This window comes from Mytilus californianus, unplaced genomic scaffold (genome assembly GCF_021869535.1).
Source record: "Mytilus californianus isolate M0D057914Y unplaced genomic scaffold, xbMytCali1.0.p SCAF_3, whole genome shotgun sequence".
Classification (NCBI taxonomy): domain Eukaryota; kingdom Metazoa; phylum Mollusca; class Bivalvia; order Mytilida; family Mytilidae; genus Mytilus; species Mytilus californianus.
Genome location: NW_026262679.1, coordinates 13402685 through 13424309, shown reverse-complemented (window position 1 = coordinate 13424309; position 21625 = coordinate 13402685). Strand labels below are relative to the sequence as shown.

Sequence of the window (21625 nt, the reverse complement as noted above, 5' to 3'; positions counted from 1 at the left end):
GTATGGGACAATAACACTAATCAAATGAAATATAGGGGAAGTCCAGGGGTCACCCCCTTCTTTTTGATAACTTGTAAACGGTCGAGATCCCCACCCCTGAACCATATATATTCTTGTATGGGTCAATAAAACAAATCAAATGAAATACTGGGGAAGTCCATGGGGGTAACATCCACCCCTTCTTTTTGATAACTTGTAAACGGTCGAGATCCCCACCCCTGAACTATATATATTCTTGAATGGGACATTAAAACAAATCAAATGAAATTAAGGGGAAGTCCCCTGGGGTAACCCCCATCCCCCCTTCTTTTTGAAAACTTGTAAATGGTCAAGATCCCCACCCTGAAACCATATATATTCTTGTATGGGACAATAAAACTAATCAAATGAAGTGAAAGGCGATTCCCCTGGGATCACCCCAACCCCCTCCTGTTTGAGTACTTGTAAACGGTCGAGATCCCCACCCCTAAACCATATATATTCTTGTATGGGACAATAACACAAATCAAATGAAAATATAGGGGAAGTCCATGGGGGTCACCCCCACCCCTTCTTTTTGAGAACTTGTAAACGGTCAAGATCCCAACCCCGAAACCATATATATTCTTGTATGGGACAATAAATCAAATCAAATGAAATATAGAAGAAGTCCATGGGGGTAACCCCCATCCCCCTTCTTTTTGATAACTTGTAAACGGTCGAGATCCCGACCCCCTAAACCATATATATATATATATATACTTGAATGGGACAATAAAACAAATCAAATGAAATTGAGGGGAAGTCCCCTGGGGAAACTCCCACCCCCTTTTTTTTTTTAAAACTTGTTTACGGTCAAGAACCCCACCCCGAAACCATATATTTTCTCGTATGGGACAATAAAACAAATCAAATGAAATATAAGGCGAGTCCCCTTGGGTCACCCCCACCCCCCTCCTGTTTGAGAACTTGTAAACGGTCGAGATCCTTACCCCTAAATCATATATATTCTTGTATGGGACAATAAAACAAATCAAATGAAATATAGGGGAAGTCCAGGGGAGTTTTTTTTTTAAGTTCTGTTTAATTTGGTTCAGTAGTTTCAGAGGAGAAGAATTTTTAAAGTTAGAAAACATTATAAACAAATTGTGTAAAATTGTCCTTAAAGGGAAATAACTCCTTAAGGGGTCAATTGACAATTTTGGTCATATAAAAACTTATTTGTAGATCTTACTTTGCTGAACATCTTTGCTGTTTACAGTTTATCTTTATCTATAATAATATTCAAGATAATAATCAAAAACTGCAAAATTTCCTTAAAATTACCAATTTAGTGGCAGCAACCCAACAATGGGTTGTTAGATTCATCTGAAAAATTCAGGGCTGATAGAACTTGACCTAATGAACATTCAGTCAGATTTGCTCTAAATGCTTTAGTTTTTGAGATATAAGCCAATAAACAGCTGTGCCATGAGCGCATGATACGCCGTCGTTTTTTCAAAATTCAATAACTTGTCAATGTCATATCAGAAATTTATGAAAAACTAAAGGGAGGTTATCTTAATAATGTAAAATCTAAAATTTATTAAAATCGAAAGGGAGCTTACGTCAATAGATATAAACAATTCACCAAAGTTTCATGAAAACTGCTCAAAGCATTTTTGAGTTGTTGTCTGAAAACTGGAAAATCCCCCTTTTTATGCCCCCGCCGTATTAAGTTTTACCCTTGTCCGTCTGTACGTATGTCCCAAAATTGGTTTCCGTTCTCGAAATTGAGTTTGCCAATGCTTATTACCACAAAACACAGATCAAGTTTGAATTTTGGTGGCATCACTTTAACCATTCTAGAGTTATGCCCCTTTATAAATGGAATAAAATGCTACGCTGGGCTCAGCTTGATACGACTGCAGAGGTCGAACCCTGAACAGTTGGGGCAAGTATGGACACAACATTCAAGTTTGATACAGCTCTGAATTTGGATTGTGATTAAATATTTGACACAGCATAGGTTTCTGACACAGAATGAATGTGGTCTAAGAACTTAAAATTTTTTAATTTACCTATTATGGTCCAATATCCAAAATCTATATACATGGTTAGATTCAGTATATCAAAGAATCCAAAGAATTCAATTTTTGATGAAATCAAACAAAGTTTAATTTTGGACCCTTTTGACCTCAATGAGGACCAATTTGATAACGGGGCCCAAAAATCAAAATACATGGTTAGATTCAGCATATCAAAGAACCCCATATATTCAATTTTTGTTGAAATCAAACAAAGATTAATTTTGGACCCCAACTTGGACCAACTTGAAAACTGGGCCCATAATCAAAAATCTAAACACATGTTTAGATTCAGCATATCAAAGAACCCCAAGAATTCAATTTTTGTTAAAATCAAACTAAGTTTAATTTTGGACCCTTTGGACCTTAATGTAGACCAATTTAAAAAACGGGACCCAAAATTAAAAATCTAAATACACGGTTAGATTTGGCATATCAAAGAACCCCAATAATTCAATTTTTGATGAAATAAAACAAAGTTTAATTTTGGACCCTTTTGACCTCAATATGAACCAATTTGATAGCGGGGCCCACAAATAAAAAATCTAAATACATGGTTAGATTCAGAATATCAAAGAACCCTATATATTCAATTTTTGATGAAATTAAACAAAGTTTAATTTTGGACCCCAATTTGGACCAACTTGATAACTGGGCCCGAAATCAAAAATCTAAATACATGTTTAGATTCAGCATATCAAAGAATCCAAAGAATTCAATTTTTGATGAAATCAAACAAAGTTTAATTTTGGACCCTTTTGACCTCAATGTGGACCAATTTGATAACGGGGCCCAAAAATCAAAATACATGGTTAGATTCAGCATATCAAAGAACCCCATATATTCAATTTTTGTTGAAATCAAACATAGATTAATTTTGGACCCCAACTTGGACCAACTTGAAAACTGGGCCCATAATCAAAAATCTAAACACATGTTTAGATTCAGCATATCAAAGAACCCCATATATTCAATTTTTGTTAAAATCAAACTAATTTTAATTTTGGACCCCTTGGACCTTAATGTAGACCAATTTGAAAACTGGACCCAAAATTAAAAATCTAAATACACGGTTAGATTTGGCATATGAAAGAACCCCAATTATTCAACTTTTGATGAAATAAAACAAAGTTTAATTTTGGACCCTTTTGACCTCAATATGAACCAATTTGATAGCGGGGCCCACAAATAAAAAATCTAAATACTGTAAATTCAGAAATTATTGCGAGGTTTTTATTAATGCGAATAATGCGACTGGGTGAATATCGCAATAATAAGAACTCGCATTCTGATATCTCATACATGTATCTGTATACAGATTTTCCTGCAATCGCAATAATTAATCTCGCATTTTTGTCCATTCTTCAAAAATCGCAATAATAAATGCACGCAATAATATCTGAATTTACAGTACATGGTTAGATTCAGCATATCAAAGAACCCCATATACATGTATTCAATTTTTGTTGAAATCAAACAAAGTTTAATATTGGACCCCAATTTGGACCAACTTGAAAACTGGGCCCAAAATCAAAAATCTAAATACATGTTTAGATTCAGCATATCAAAGAACCCCATATATTCAATTTTTGTTAAAATCAAACTAAGTTTAATTTTGGACCCTTTGGACCTTAATGTAGACCAATTTGAAAACTGGACCCAAAATTAAAAATCTAAATACACGGTCAGATTTGGCATAACAAATAAATAAATGTGGTCAAAGATTTTACAAATCTAATGCGCCATACTGTGCAATTAAAGATTACTTCTTGAAATTTTTCAATATTTGAAATTTGAAAAATAAATAATATTTGAAGAATAATTCTTTTTAATTTCTGAAATCTGAAACGAGAAAAAATTGACCCCCCACAATTTCTTTTTACCCCCCCCCCCCCCCTTTTTCTCCCAAAAAATTCTTTCCCTCAAGATATAGTCATAATCCCAATTCAAATTTCCAATGGAATTTGCAACCATAATTACCCATTTAAATTTACCATAGTGCTAACTTAATCTATTTTATAAACATAAAAATTGCTGAATTTTTCAATTCCGTTCTCTAACTTTAGTTTGTCTCAACCAAATGTTATAAAACTTATACACAACCGTTCTAGAGTTATGCGTGTTTACAAATAGAATAAAATGCTCCGCTGGGCGCAGCTTGATACGACGGCAGAGGTCGAACCCTGAACAGTTGGGGCAAGTATGGACACAACACTCAAGCTTGATACAGCTCTGAATTTGGATTGTGATTAACTATTTGACACAGCATAGGTTTCTGACACAGAATAAATGTGGTCTAAAAACTTAAAAAATATTAATTTACCTATTATGGTCCAATATCCAAAATCTAAATACATACACGGTTATCAAAGAACCCTAAGAATTCAATTTTTGTTAAAATCAAACTAAGTTTAATTTTGGACCCTTTGGACCTTAATGTAGACCAATTTGACGGGACCAAAAATTAAGAATCTAAATACACGGTTAGATTCAGCATATCAAATAACCCCAATATTTCAATTTTTGATGAAATCAAACCATATCATTATTATTTGCTTTTATATATAAATCAAAAATAACCAACTTAAAATGTAAAATTTTAAAGAAAAAAAAAAGGAAAAAAAGGAACCTTATGATTCATCACCCCCAAACTCAATCCCAGCCTTCCCTTTGTGGTATGGTACCTTGCAGTACAATTTCAGAGAGATCCATAAACTTGAACACAAGTTATTGTCTGGAAACTGTAAAAATGTCTGTTTTTTGGCCCCAAATTCCTAAACGTTTAGGGCAATTACCCCCAAACTCAAACCATCTTTCCCTTTGTGATATGAAACCTTGTAGTACAATTTCAGAAAGATCCATACACTTACACACAAGTGATTGTCCTGAAACTAGAAAAAATGCTTGTTTTTTTGCCCCTTTTTGGCCCCTAATTCCTAAAATTTTGAGGCAATTACCCCCAAAATCAATCCCAGCCTTCCCTTTGTGGTATGGTACAATGCAGTACAATTTCAGAGAGATCCATACATTTGAACACAAGTTATTGTCTGGAAACTAGAAAAATGCTTATTTTTGGCCCCTTATTCCTAAACGTTTTGGTCATTACCCCCAAACTCAATTCCAGCTTTCCCTTTGTGATATGGATGTTGTAGTACAATTTCAGAAAGATCCATACACTTACACACAAGTTATTGTCATGAAACTACAAAAATGCTTGTTTTTTGCCCCTTTTTTGGCCCCTAATTCCTAAAATTTTGAGGCAATTACCGCCAAAATCAATCCCAGCATTCCCTTTGAGATATGGAACCTTGTGGTACAATGTCAGAGGGTTCCATACACTAACACACAAGTTATTGTCTGGAAGTTACAAAAATGCTTATTTTTGGCCCCTTATTCCTTAACTGTTGGTACCATAACCCCAAAAATCAATCCCAACCTTCCTTTTGTGGTATTGAACCTTATGCTAAAATTTCATAGAGATCCATTCACTTAAACTAAAGTTATTGTGCGAAAAAACCAATGTGTCTTTGGAAGACGACAATGCCAACGTCATACCAATATAATTTTTGCGGTCGTATAAAAAATTGCTGAATTTTTAGTTTCTGTTCTCTACTTAAGTTAGCCTCAACCAAATGTTATGAGACTTACACACAATGCTTATTACCACAAAACTCAAGTTCAAATTTGGGTAGCGTCACTTTTACCGTTCTTCAGTTATGTCCCTTTATAACTATATGATGTGCAAGCGGGGCATCATCTGTGTCCACATCTGGACACTATCCACATTTATTTTAATGAATAAAACCCCATAACTCGGAAATGTAAAATCTAAAATTTATAAAAATCAGAAGGGAGCAAATGTCAATAGGTATAAACATTTCACCAAAAAGTTTCTTGCAAATTGGTGAAAGTGTTTTTGAGTTATTGACTGAAAACTGGCTAAATTCCCCTTTTTTAATGAATAAAAACCCCATAACTCGGAAACGTAAAATCTAAAATTTATAAAAAACGAAAGGGAGCTAACGTCAATAGATATAAACAGTTCACCAAAGTTTCATGCAAATTGGTTAAAGTATTTTAGAGTTATTGTCTGACATGTTGACGACGGACGGACGGATGGACAGACGACGGACGGACGGACGGACAGACGGACGGACGGATGGATGGACAGATGGACGAACTAACAATGGTATACCATAATACGTCCCGTAAACAGGCTCCTAAGAACCTGAATTGCTCAACTGTAGTATTACTGATACTTTTTGCTGATTACAGTTTGAAGCTTGTTCCTACCTTTTAAAGTATCCAAAATAATAAGAAATAAAGAGCCGCGCCATGAGCACATGAGTTTTGATGATTTTTTAACAATTAAAGTTCCAAAACTCCGCAATGTCAAATCAGAAATTTATAAAAAATAAACTGTTATCACAGAGATATGTCTCGCCTTTTGTAATTTTGATAACGCAAATGTTGAAATTAAAATTGCAATACTTTAACATGTTAGATAAGATAAGATTAGATTTATTTTATTAAAGTGTCACCATCCATTACAGTATCTATATATATACACATAAAGTCATAAGAACCTAACATTTAGTAAAAGGATACCAGCCAAAAACGACTTATGAGACACTATCCATGGAATGAGATGTGCCAATGCTAATACAACTGTATACCAAATACCATTGACTTTTTATATGTTGTTCCCTTTAAACAAACCTAAACACAAACATTAACTTGTAAACTATGTAAAAGTTTCAAAGTCAATGAACCATGATCAGAGGTGCGGCTATATAATCTCCATGGAAAGGATACTTGCAAATGCCAATAAATTTGCATACCAAATATCAATGACTTAACATTAGCAGTTCATCTTAAACTCATCTAATCACAAACTAATACATGTAAACTAAGCAAAAGTTTCAAAGTAAATAGACCATGACTGAGGGGGCGGGCCAAATATTCTCCATGGAAATGAGATGTGCTAATGCTTATACAACTGAACACCAATTAACATTGGTGTATCACTAATGGTTCCCCTTGAACTGACCTAATCACAGACTAATACATGTAAACTTAGCAAAATTTTCAAAGTCTATAAACCATGACTAAGGGGGCGGAGCCAAATAATCTCCTTGGAAATGAGATATGCCCATGCCTATACAACTGCATACCAGATATCATTGACCTACCACTAGTTGTTCCCAAAAATTGACCTAATAACAAACTAATACATGTTAACTATGAAAAGTTTCAAAGTTAATAGACCTTGACTGAGGGGGCGGGGCCAAATAATCTCCATGGTGATGAGATGTGCCAATGCTAATACAACTGCATACCAAATATCATTGACCTACCACTAGTGGTTCACCATGAACTAGACCTAATCACAAACTAATACATTGTTGACGCCGTCGCGGTCGTCGCTGACGCAAGAAACAGCATACCTATGTCTCGCTTTTTGACTCCGTCAAGGCGAGACAACAAAAGGGAGCTTATTTCAATAGATATAAACAAGTCACCATAGTTTCAGGAAAACTGCTCAATGCATTTTTATTCTAACTCAGAAACGTAAAATCTAAAATTTATAAAAATTGAAATGGATATAAACAATTCACCAAAGTTTCATGAAAATTGGTGAAAGCGTTTTTGAGTTATTGTCCGAAGTGTTGACCACGGACGGACCAACAACGGTACAACATAATACTTCCTGTCTAAGACGGGCATATAAAAACTAGAAAATAAGTTAAATATCATCCTTTAAAGGTTATACCTCCTAAAAGGAGTCAACCAATGGTATATGTCATATTGGAATTTTTGAAGATCTTGTTTTGATGATCATTTTATTATTTACAATTTCTACCTATCAATTATAGTTTTTTGATAACAGACAAATTTTGAAAATTACCTAGTCGAAATCGTCATTTAAGGGCAATAACTCCTATAAGGAGTCACCTGATAATTTGAGTTGTAAAAGAAAGAAGGTAGATTTTGAAATTGAAAATTTCAGCCTTGTCAGATGTTCCCTATCTATTATGGTTTTAAAGATTTCATACAATTAATACATTTAATCTTTGTCTTTTATTTTAAGTCATGACAGCAATGTTGTTTGATAGGCAGAAACAAAAACACAAAATTTACATTAGATATCCCAAGGATCATTCAGTTCAAGTTTGGTTGAAAGTGGTCAAGTGGTTTCAAAGAAGATGTTTTAAACATGTTTACTACGAGAAACAAAGTGATGGCAATAGCTCACATGGCCCATTGGGTCAGGTTAGCTTTAAACAAGGACAGGTTATTGAACAAATTCACAAATAAATAACAAGACAATGGTATATAGTCCTGCAATTCAGTGGTTGTCATTGGTAGCTATTTGACATATTTGTTTTTTTGTTTATTGTTTTTAGAATAAAAGAGGTCATTGGATTTCTCTTCTGAATTGTTTCAAATTTTGTCACATCAGGGCCTTTTATAGCTTACCATACAGAATCAGTTTTTCTTATTGTTGAAGGCCATATGGTGACCAATAATTGTTAACCTCCATGTCCTTTGGTCTCTGGTTAACAGCTGGCAATCATATAACATCTCTTTATCATAATGTTAATACACCAAACAACGGTGGTAAATGGTTTTATTTGTATTGTTAATACACCAAACAACGGTGGTAAATGGTTTTATTTGTATTGTTAATACACCAAACAACGGTGGTAAATGGTTTTATTTGTATTGTTAATACACCAAACAACGGTGGTAAATGGTTTTATTTGTATTGTTAATACACCAAACAACTGTGGTAAATGGTTTTATTTGTATTGTTAATACACCAAACAACGGTGGTAAATGGTTTTATTTGTATTGTTAATACACCAAACAACGGTGGTAAATGGTTTTATTTGTATTGTTAATACACCAAACAACGGTGGTAAATGGTTTTATTTGTATTGTTAATACACCAAACAACGGTGGTAAATGGTTTTATTTGTATTGTTAATACACCAAACAACGGTGGTAAATGGTTTTATTTGTATCATTTATTCTCATCATACAATTATAACTTATTGAAAAATCACCATGCATCATAACATAAGAGTATAAATATTGCTTGGTTGGTTCTGGTGGTACAATATATATATAATGATTGTCTAAGTCAGCCAAACATGGGGATCCAGTAAACTCTTGTTATTAATCAAATATTATCATGATTTCAAATGTACTTGCTATCATATTAGATTTCTGTTAAATTTTCATTGATAAATTTACATAGAAAATCTGCAAAAGTTATGTTACCAAAAATAATATTGTAGAAAGACTAAATACAGAACTATTTTACTTTTTTTGTTAACTTTCTGGTAATTTTATTTGCAGACTAAAAGTCCATTGGAGACCCCATGTATTGAATGTAAGTAGTAAAGAAAATGACTAGATGCAACAAAACAAAACAAAAATGTGCCCAGGTTACCATGGAAACCCTGAGATAACTATATTGAACTGTGCATAAACAATGATACATTGTACCTTCCTCAGACATTTGTCAGGATTACATTTTCTATCAACAAACTTTTTGCTTTATCTTAAAATTGTAGGATTGTGGCTGAAGTTTACAATACAATTTATCCTGCCATAATACTGTTAAGATGAAAATATAAGTGAGGGGGTTATTAACTGTTCCACTTGCATAAAAATTGTGAGAATAACATCTCCTGGACAGATTTTGCCCAAGATAGAGCCATCTTTTGTCTTTTCTTTCTATTGAAACATATACTATATTAGTGTATTCATTATTTCATTGTAAAACTGTAAGTAAGATTGCCATGAAAAATTTATCAGATGTAATCTGACATCATTCAGGAAAGATTTTCATGTTTCCCTGTTAATTGTACAGTACATAAATTTGTGCTTTATTACAAGATTCATTAATTCAGTATAAGAAAATCTATAACATTCTGGATAAAATATCACAAGTGTACATCAAAATATGGTGATTTGTAACAGTGATTTCATTACAGAACCAAACAATGGGGTAACAGTAGTTTCTAATATATAAACAATGAAATTATCCATATCTTTTAAAAGTTCTAAAAAGGTGAATTACTCAATATGTTATGAGAAAGGTAAAATGTTTCCCTGATAATTTTCATAGCAATGAATAATTCTACACCAAAAGTAATACAAATAATGTTGAACAAAAATCAACTATAAACGTGTCATCAGTTAGGAAATGTTAATTAGACAAATACAAAAAACATAATCCTTAGTAGACATAAACATTGTCTGTTTCTTTGTATCTAATGGTTTATATTCTGAAGGTCAGCATTTACAAGGCAAGCAATAAGTATTTACATTATCACATTACCATAGCAACATAATAAATATTACAGAAAAAATATGTAACTCCTTTCTTTGGCTTGTCATCTTGAACAAGTGAACACTTGTGGTCATTTCATTTCATTGTAAGGATTTGACATGGGTAAAAGCACAGTATAAACACTATTACATGATTTGAAGCTATTCAAAGCTTTATAATTGGTTCCCTATCCCTAACACTTTTATTTTAGCATAGCCTTCATAAACCAAGCACAGCATACATATATCAGAGTTTTTCTCAAAGTGGTGGTCTTAAAATTAACAACTTAAACCTAAAATTGTTAATGGTTTAATTTTCTGTAAACAACATTTGGCAGTTTATATCCTGACAGAATAGCCCACTGTTACAACTATTGTATAGGTTATAAACTTCTTACAGAGTGAAATAGTAATATCAATCTAATGATATCATGCTATATACGAGTATGATTAAAACTGAGGTAGCTTTGAGGCATAATGACATCTGCTAAAATTTAACATTTTCTACAAACATTATCTGATAATAACTGTACTAAAATTCCTTATAAATTTTGTGATGCAGAACTGCAAAAGCTGAAAAAACTAGATAACATGCCGACTAGACGGTATGGGTTTTTCTCATTGTTGAAGGCTGTACGGTTGCCTATAATTGCTTACATCCACTTCATTTGAACTTGGATGGATAGTTGTCTCATTGGTAATCATTCCACATCTCCTTATTTTTATATCATATTATATGTGTGTAGTTCCAATTAACAATACAGGTAGCTAGAGGAAGTCCAAACTAAGTTTTGAAAAATCATAATAAAGAGAACTGTAAGTAGAAATTGCCAATGTGTTCTGATACTAAGATGAATGGCATTTCCTTACGTTAATACAAATACTTTAGCAAGAAGAACAATACAGTCAGTTAGTCACAGTTCTGCAAATAACAAGTGTTACATGATTTTGTTCTAAGCAGTACTTCATCAAGTGAATATTTCCCTCCTGTTAAGTACTAAGAAGGCTTTGTAATAAATACCAAGTCTAACAGCAGCAAGTAAAGATTCACAACCAAATATAATAGGGACACTGTTTCTTAGTTACATAAAACTTAAAGTGCTTGAAAGGAACATGATTTTCAGGCTAAAAAATTTACATGCCAAAGTTTTCATATCTACATTCATATAATTTTTTCAAAAATTTTATTTCCAAGATCATTAGATATCTCTTTCTTAATTTTCTAAAAAGTAGAACAATTACACCTGCTTTCTTTTTACAGAAATGACTATAACACAAGGAGATTATTTCTTCTAAGCTAAACAGCAGGATTACCAATATCAATAAATAGTAAATAACAAATCAAAACAAAATAAAGAATTAAGTGATCCCTGTCTGAAACATTGCAATAAAACATCACAAAAATATTTACAAAATGGTTTGTTCCCAAGTCACAATTATAATACATCTTATTGAGCTTTAATTACAATCAATCTAATGAAATGTACAACCTACACTTATAAAGCAAATAAAATCATACACTTTTAATGCCAAGTATGACTGAAAAAAGTGCAAAGGTTAAAATGGAATTCAAAATGTTTATATTAATTTGGATGAAAATAGTTCTGACAATGAAGACCCTAAGAAAACATTTTTTTTTCTGTATTGTTTTGGTATATCTATTCAAACACAGATGTATACATAAAAAAACTGCCTTTTAGAAGGTAGCGACAAGAATCCTAAGTATCTCAGAAAGTCCAATAATACAAGCCAAGATACTTTACAATGATTTCAGTAAACTTCTTCCTGACAGCAGTTATTTTGTTTATGTTTAACCTCATAATCAATAGGATGACATGTTACTATCAGTAATGTCTGATTTTGCTTTTATTAAACAAGTATGGTGACACAAAGAAAATTAGGAAACAAGATCATATGTCAATGTTCGAATTTTGACATTTATATTTATCTATAATTACAGAAAATGGTCTCACTATGTTAGTGTGTAATTCTAGTTACCTACACCAGATGGGGTTTGCTTTACTTTGTATAACATGATTACATGACTTATAAATTTAAGATAATTTTATTACATCCTAAAACATGACTTATAAATTTAAGATCATCTTATTACATCCTAAAATTCAATCACAACAATATTCTTTAATTGCAAATTGCAAATGATCAATTAAGGTTTTTTACCTAGATTTATCAAAAGTTTTGCAAGTCTAGACTGCCATTTTGGATTTAGCTTATAACCAAAAACTGTGATCAATTGATGCACAAAATTTATACCCGCCTTTAAAGTGACCCTTCAGTAATATAAGAGGCCAGGCTTTGGTGATTTTTTTGTTAACAGGATAAAAATGGAACTGAATTCAGGTATTTTTCACAAAATTCAGGCATTTTTCATTTAACTACAATTTTGTATCGCAATAAACAATATAGGAAAAATCAAAAGAATTGAAAATGAAACCTTAGACCCAATATATAATGCCATTTAAAGTAAATGAGACAGTTCATAGTAATTTTTTGTACATTAACAACTCCTCAAAGAACAATTGCAAATTATATATAATATTAAATTCAACTTTTACCAACATTCAATCTACATTATATTTTATACATAACCTAACTAGGATCTCACTTCCATCTATTTAACATTCATAAACAAAAATTAAAATACAAAAATGAATAAACAAATTTTGACAACTGGCAACATGAATTAAATTGACATAATCATAATTACACTTTTGAGCTGACACATACAGACACACACAGACAATCATCAACACTACCACTGAACATGCGCTATGCATGTTGGTGTGTATAATTATTATGATATATATTACACGTATTTAAATTATTTGTGTGTCTGTTTTGTAAAACATGTTCTATATGTTCGCTATCACTCTCCTGTCCTGCTGACAGATTAACTGTTATACCGTTATATTTTCCCTTTGAATCATCATAATGTCTTTTTTCTTTCCAACAAAGAATCCTATGGTCCCTTGCCTGTAACACTATAAATACAACACCAAACAGTAATATTAACGAGGTGCATAGTATTATAACCCAGACAAAAAAGCTCAGCATATCTGGATCAAGGAAGTTCATCAAAGGTTTTTTGTGACACTGACCGTCCCTCACTTCATAACCATTACTGCACTGGTAACAGTCAGTCACATAAGGCCCCTTACATGTCTTACAGGCAGCGTTACATTTTTTACAGACTCCATGTCTGTTGTATGATGAGGACTTGGAAGAAGTATTTCCACCGTTTCCTACTAAAACTGTTTCCATTTCTCCATAATAATGGTCAGGACAGTTTGGTACGCATCCTTCTCCGTATCTATAAAATCCTGGCTTACACTCTGAAAAAAACCCAAATTCATATATTAAAATTTTCAGTTATAAATTTAAGGTCCTAGCTTAAGACTTAGGAAATGTGTACCTTTATCTAATTTCATAATTTATACATATCAGCCCTATACTATTGCTAACACTAAAAAGATATGTAATATGAATAAATAGCAGTGACCTATGGCATTAAGTAAAATACCTGCTTACATACTTAATTTAATCATCTTTTTCCACAGCTACAGAATCTTCCCTAGCTTATAATTTCCTATCATATATAAGTATGATTACCTCCTCTAAATACAGCGTCAGTATGTAAGGTGAAAATCCAAAATCAAATTAATTGTACATACAATCACAAGAGGCAATAAGAGGGGATAAGCATAGACACAGGCAACCAAAACTAATTGTTTACACATGATATGTCAAACTTATTATAATTAAGATTGCATAATTTTGTTTTGCTGTCTGTTTCTTGTATACACTTGATGTGTCACTCTTTATTTTGTTGTCATATATTTGTGTATTGTATAAACTTTAAAGTCAATAATAAGATCACATCATTTTCTTTTGTTGTGTGCCTCACTCTGGTTTGCAAATATACAAGATGTAATAGATTTTAATTTCTTTTTGTCGTGTGTGTCATATAAATACTGGGTAATCTCAAGTTCTACGATACACTTGTGAATATAGAGAGATGTAGAGTATAATGTACATGAGACAGCAACCCAAAAGTACCTATAGATGTAATATAAGCACATTGTACAAGATCATACATACCTATACACACTCCATTATTTGTGATGCCCGCACATTTAAATGGTTGTTGAATTGGCATATATGATGGAGTGGAATCATTCTTTTTCTGAGGATGTGTTAGAGTTCCCCTCATTACCAAGCTCCATTGTTTTAACTGAGCTGCAATTAGAAAAAAAAAAAGTTCATTGTATATTTACTGTCAAATCAAAACTGAAGGATGTTACTTTGTAACTTCTGTGTTTGACTATACAGATGATAATAGCATTGTACAATAAATCATACACATTCAGTAGTTAGGTTTGAAATCTTGTCTTCTACAAAATAATCTAACATTCAGAATAACAGCTATTTGATTGATAATTTTTCAAAGTAATAACCATTAATGTTACCCTGCCCTGTATCAGTCGATTTTTCAAAGTAATAATTATTAATGTTACCCTGCCCTGTATCAGTCCATTTTTCAAAGTAATAATCATTAATGTTACTCTGCCCTGTATCAGTCGATTTTTCAAAGTAATAACCATTAATGTTACCCTGCCCTGTATCAGTCGATTTTTCAAAGTAATAATCATTAATGTTACTCTGCCCTGTATCAGTCGATTTTTCAAAGTAATAATCATTAATGTTACTCTGCCCTGTATCAGTCCATTTTTCAAAGTAATAACCATTAATGTTACTCTGCCCTGTATCAGTCCATTTTTCAAAGTAATAATCATTAATGTTACTCTGCCCTGTATCAGTCGATTTTTCAAAGTAATAACCATTAATGTTACCCTGCCCTGTATCAGTCGATTTTTCAAAGTAATAATCATTAATGTTACTCTGCCCTGTATCAGTCGATTTTTCAAAGTAATAATCATTAATGTTACTCTGCCCTGTATCAGTCCATTTTTCAAAGTAATAACCATTAATGTTACTCTGCCCTGTATCAGTCTATTAGTGTTATCTTTTACTTTTTAACAGATGTGTGGATATGATTATGTACCAAACTGAAAATATTAGCTACCAATTATTAATTATTACTTTAACTTATACAGTAAGGTCAGGAAATGAACATCACAGAATCATTTGATAAATACGAAAATATGGATATGTGGTATGATTGCCAATGAGACAACTATTTATCAGAGACCAAAGGCTGAGGATGTCTATAGGTCACATATATAGCTTTGAATTTAATCAAACATGGTCTCATGTGATATGTGTACAGGTCACAATCTTTTAACCCCACAATAATGTTACATCACAATATCCTTGAAGCAATGTTACCATAAAAACTTTATCTTAGAGACAGTTAAAAAATATGTGTGTAAAAATATGAATTACAACTAAATGTGTAATGCTACTTTCAGCACTATTGTGCTATTTCATGGCGGTCAGTTTTTACTACAATGACCTTTGGTAGGAAAACTGACAATCCTAGTCAATTAAGATTGGAGTCAAGTGCACCTGCCATGTGTGGGATTCGAACTCACAACCTCAGTGTTGACAGGCTAGTAATACAGTACTTCTATTTATATCACTCGGCCACCAAGGCCCCTAATTACAACTTGAAAAGGAAGCTACAACAAAATCTACTGCTATTAAGATTTGAGTTTTGTATGTCATCTGCGGTACAACAAATTGTATAAGATATAGCTAGATCAAAAGGTCATGATTGTGCAAGACTATATTTGCCATTTGTTGCTGTATATGTATATCATAATTGTTTTTACTTTACAGTTTTGTACATAAATCAGACTGTTAGTTTACTCTTTTGAATTGTTTTACATTTGTAATTTCATAGGCTTTTATAGCTTGCTATGCAGTATGGGTTTTGCTCATTGTTAAAGCCAGTAAAGTGACCTATAGTTGCTAACCTTCTACATCACTTGGTCTCTGGTGATACACATCTCATAAACTCTTTTCACATCTCTTTATTTTTATAAGTTATATTAAACTAGTTTGCTGACTACTAAGACTTTATGACATTTTTATGTAACAATCTACTCCTGCTCAGTCTGTGTTTTATATTTCTACTCATATGTGAATCCTAAATACTGTGGAAATATTGTATGTGGTGAAGGCTAGAAATATGTGTAAAATTAATTATAGGCACATGAAAGTATGCACACACACACACAACAGTGATTATCTACAAGAATCATCTGCAAAGTAAATAATAGAAAAGAAAAAATACTAAATAAAGCAAAACGATCAAACATTATAATAAATTTCTCAGCAAAATATAAAAGCAATTTTTCAAAAAATAATTATTTTGAAATAAAAAAAAAATACTTATAATATTACTGACAGGAAAAACTGTTACTTGTGTTAATGGTTCACAGAAAATATTGCATCGTTATAGCAACAATATATTACTAAGATCTAAAAATATACAAAAAATAAAACATCTCAAACAACATACTACTAAAAACAGAACATAATAAAATACATTCAGTACATGCTAACCAAATAGTACTCCATAAAAGGTCATTCAACAACAATGAACAATATAACTCAATACGTCAAGGGATATAACTCTAAAAAAGAGTTGTGTCCCTTTACAACAAACAACTAAGGAGTAACAAACAACAACTTCATGCCAATATGAAGATATTTCTTGCCTGGAGTCATGTTTTCTCGTACCATCCTCATGTATTGCTGAGCAGACATGTTTTTCTTTTTAGCCAACGTTTCAAAAATACACATGTGGTCCTTGCTTGGGAAATTATGATTTTGAAAGAAAGGATCATTGTAGTGCGAGTTTGGATAAACATGTCTATTTATATTGCTTGACTTGGCCAGAAATGGAGCTTCAGTAGTGGTGGTGGTGGTGGTTGTCGTGGTAGAAGTAGTTGACGATGTGGTTGTAGGTTTTCGCTGATAAAATCGCTGATCATATGGATCATTGTTATTAGGATAGTTATGCTGGTAACGAGTCCTATAAGGATCGTAATTTCTTTCTGGATTATAATTATAAGGTTGTTTATGTACTTGAGATTTTGGATAAACAGGGTTATCATAGTAATTCTGAGTATAGGGGTTGTAGTCATTATTTTTTTTAGTTCGTGATTTGGTTGGCTCCTGTGGATGTTGCTTCGTTCCATACAAGACAAGCACCCAATCCTTTAACTTAGCTCCCCGGACTGTAAACAAAAAAGACGCACAAAACAACATTAGTGGCATTGAATCAAACACACACATAATAGGGAATAAATATTACAATTTTTGGAATACAATGCAGGCCCACAGGTAACATGCTCCTATTCAAATTATGATTTACATAATAAAAAATATTAAACAAGTATTATGAAAATTTCTTGGTTGGCCTTATTTCACTTGAAAATTTCTCAACATAAATTCTGATACAACTAATTTGAAAAAAGGATAAAAAAAACACTATAAACCACAAAAGAAATGATCTGTCTATTATAAAGCACTAGCGCAGCATGTTTTAAATCTGTAGCAGCTTTTCTAATGTGGGTAAACATACATAATAAAAACTTCTAAACCAAAACTCAACATTAAGCTTCCCATGCAAATATGGCCAGCTAAATAAATCAAAGCTTAAATAAACATAATCAACTATTGGCTTAAAAGGTATCAAACTAGAAACTGTAAATATCCCTTTGGCATTATTTTTAAAACCAATAGTTTCTCAAGACTGTTTTACAGTGCTTTACTTTTAACAAAAAATTCTTTTTCTTAGTCTCAAGAAAACTCGGACAAATTTAATGTGGTTATATATACATAAGATAAATCTTTTGCTGGATAAAAATGATATATGAACAATGTCATAAGTATGAGTTATACTTTGACTTTAGAATAAATAAGCATACAAATCAGAGAAAAATCTATTTATTTCCTACAAAAAATATACACGACCATGCTTTTCAAATTCTACAACTGCATACACTAAGCTTCCAAATATCTATCTTCTGTGAACCATACATAAAACATTGACCCACCAAATATGTTAAGTTATTCAGTTTTGTTTTGTACAATGTAATTCTCTTTAAAGATGAAGAAAGTAAGTTTAGTTTAGCCAACTCTGCACATTAACTTAACCAGAATTAACAATTGAAATTAAATCAATTCATGAAACAAATGTATTTTTATAAAGACCAAGAAAATTGTAAATTCAAGAGCATTATATATCTTGTGTGAAGGTCTGACAAATAATTTATACGTTTGTTTGATATTAAGAAAAGATAAAATTCTAAATATCACTAAAGTGACAATTATTGCGTCAAAATAAGATATTGCAAAAATAGTGGATATCAACTAGAGCAAAAAAACATAAATGTACAGAAAACCATTTGTGCATGCAAATCTTATTTCTAGGAGTTAGGTCCTATAACACTTGCATTTATTCATCATAAGAATAATAAAATTCTTTTAAAAAATACTCTTCAATTTAAACCATAAGCGTGTATAGTGTTTCTACTATCTAATAAAAAATAAAATAATAAGATTCAAAAATACTTACAAGAACTAGCTCCATTTTCTATCTCAAGTATCCATGTTCCCTTAGCCGTTTCTCCCCAGCTATGTGTAGTCATGAAAGCCCAGTTGTTAAAACCTTCTCTGGAGTTATCATGAGCACGCCTGGCCAACAGTGTAGATCTGGTTCCCATCGGAGAGATCAGGAAGATCTGTATTTCTCCTCTCCGAGAGGCAGTTAATGTAATCCTGGCCTGGACATGTTCTAAATATTTCACATGGTCCAACACCCCTTCACAACCATCTGTGTCTAGATATACTGTTATTTTTCCATTCATTGGAATAGGTCTAAAAATAAATATCATTTTACTTATATTTACAGAAGTAAGGGCATTTATATTTGAATTGTTTGTGAATTCTTTCAGGAATGAGAGTAGCTGAATGAATTGTGTACAACAAATGCTTAATTTCTTTTTGTGTAACAAAACAATAATACATAAAATTTTCTTTTTAATCCTACTTTTGATTTTAAAGTCATCAAATCTATGTTTACCAATTATCTAGCTGTAAGTGTTCCTTACAAAGGTTAATACAGAAAAGTTTTAACAGCAGTATATTTGTTTGCTGTGTTTGATACTTGTACATGAACTCCATTTTTCGGTGTATTCTTCTTTAATTATTTTGCTTCCTAGTAAACCATGGTCATTTTTGGCATGAACCAATAATGGTAAGTGATTTTTTTTTACATAGATATACTGGTAGTCAAAGAAAATTATTATTACACTCTAAATTTTTAGCAGATATTTTAAAGAATCGCTGTAAAACTGTAATTACTTATCGACATCTCTTGATCTGATTTCACATATGTGCTGTGGAGGCACCTTTGTCCAGTTTCTGGCTAGTCTGACCATACCACCTGCATCCATAAGACCATAACCAAAGGAATGACTTACTGAAATAAACAGATTCACATTATGTAACAATAATTGTTCTATCAATATCATTGAAAATACTATCTACTACAAATTGATCTTCACAAGATTGTTTAGAGATAAAATATGATTATCTAAATGAATAGCAGTGTGAAAACTGCATTAAAACAGATAAAAAAAAGTTATTTAACAAACTCATTTTCCCAAATGGCATCTGAAGAGAAATAATTCTAACATATGTTATTCTCTATTGTGATTGAATATCTAATGTAAACTTAATATAAGATAAACTTCCACATAATAACTTTTGTGTTATTTTTCGATTTGTTTTAATCTCTCTTTCTCTCTCTTATATACATACCACTTCTGTTAACGCCATTAACAATCCAGTCATCAGCTTTCAAGTTGGCTTTTTTGGCAGTGTGTACTACAATATGTTGCATGTCTCTCCATGTTAATCCAGGACTGAAAATAATAAAAACAATTGATTAAATACACAAATGACAGGGTTGCATTTACTTGTTTGTAATTTGAAATACCATGTAAATGGTAGACACTAGTGTTCAGGGAGAATCTTCTATAAACCAGGAAATTTTTTTTTTGCTTTTTTCGTGATCTCTCATAAAATGCATGAAAATACCCCTTGCATGAAAAGTTTGTACAATGCAACAGTGTTGGTGTGAAGGGTGAACTTATGGTTCGATGCACAAATTTAACCCCTGTACAAAAAGTTTATGCATTGAAATCTTGAAAATGACAACCAATGTAAATATGCATGATTATAGTATTTGAATGCTAAGAAGAAACATCAATATCTACTGATTTATACAAATGAGCAACATTAGGGAATACTACAGTTTCCAATCACTAGGAGAAATTTAAACTTCCCATTGAATGAACTCCGCAGAGAACAATAGCTAGTGTATTTATTCAATAGGACAGCTAACCTTATATAAAAATTTAAATACCCTGACCAACGCCAACTGATTGTCTGGAAAGGATTCATTTCCTTCACATAAAACTGTAGAAGTTTACACAACTGGTTACTGTTAATCAATATGTTCCTTAAAGTTGGATATTTCACAGTCTGTAAAATTGGCAAAAATCCTCCATATCTATATGACGTTTTAAAATGAGGTACACATCTTCAATGTCTTTGCAGACATTTCAGAAAGCTGAAATGCAGAGGTAGCATTTCACTATTTTCCATGCTGACCTGTACATTCTTATTCAGCAATTTAATTGTTAGTGTGTATGTATTGTTATGAAGTTCTACCATTCTCCCAATATCTTGATTACTTACTTGGCTTCCAAGGCAAGTGCTACGAGTCCAGCAGCTAATGGGGCACTTGCTGATGTTCCTGTGTGAGTTTCTGTGCAAGTCTTTCTCAAGTCAGTAGTGACCTTTGGAAAAGAAGAGATTGGCATTATGTATAGCAAATTTAAAATTTCTTAAATATAAATGAAATGGCTAATCATATAGTTTCTTGAAAAGAGGCCCTGTTATTAAAAACCCCCTTTTTCTTTAGGTTATAAAAATGGAAAAATTAAAAAAAATTAAGGGAGAATGTGTCCATGGACACAGACGATTCCCCCGCTTGCATAAAACGTTATAAAGGGACATAACTAGAGAACTGTAAGAGTGACGCCACCCAAATTCAAACTTGATCTGTGTTTTATGCTAATAAGCATTGCGTATAAGTTTCATAACATTTGGTTGAGGCAAACAAAAGTGAGAGAACAGAAACGAAATATTCAGCAATTTGTCCATTTATAAAGGGG

The 21625-nt window shown here is 32.1% G+C and overlaps 1 protein-coding gene across 4 annotated transcripts in view; it reads right to left on the bottom strand.

The window, feature by feature from the left end:
* Positions 1-8659: 8659 nt before the first annotated feature.
* LOC127732951 (furin-like protease kpc-1) overlaps positions 8660-21625 on the bottom strand; it is an 88327-nt gene continuing 75361 nt past the window's right edge. For 3 of the 4 annotated variants that reach the window (XM_052242173.1, XM_052242174.1, XM_052242175.1), the window contains 7 exons: positions 21147-21247; positions 20205-20308; positions 19746-19863; positions 18958-19259; positions 17093-17614; positions 14508-14645; positions 8660-13741 (listed from right to left, as the gene is read on the bottom strand). In XM_052242173.1, coding sequence (XP_052098133.1) covers positions 13179-13741; positions 14508-14645; positions 17093-17614; positions 18958-19259; positions 19746-19863; positions 20205-20308; positions 21147-21247 — 1848 coding nt within the window. In that variant the 3' untranslated portion in view covers positions 8660-13178. The remainder of the gene's footprint in view (positions 13742-14507; positions 14646-17092; positions 17615-18957; positions 19260-19745; positions 19864-20204; positions 20309-21146; positions 21248-21625) is intronic. The other variant, XM_052242176.1, reaches the window with a different exon arrangement.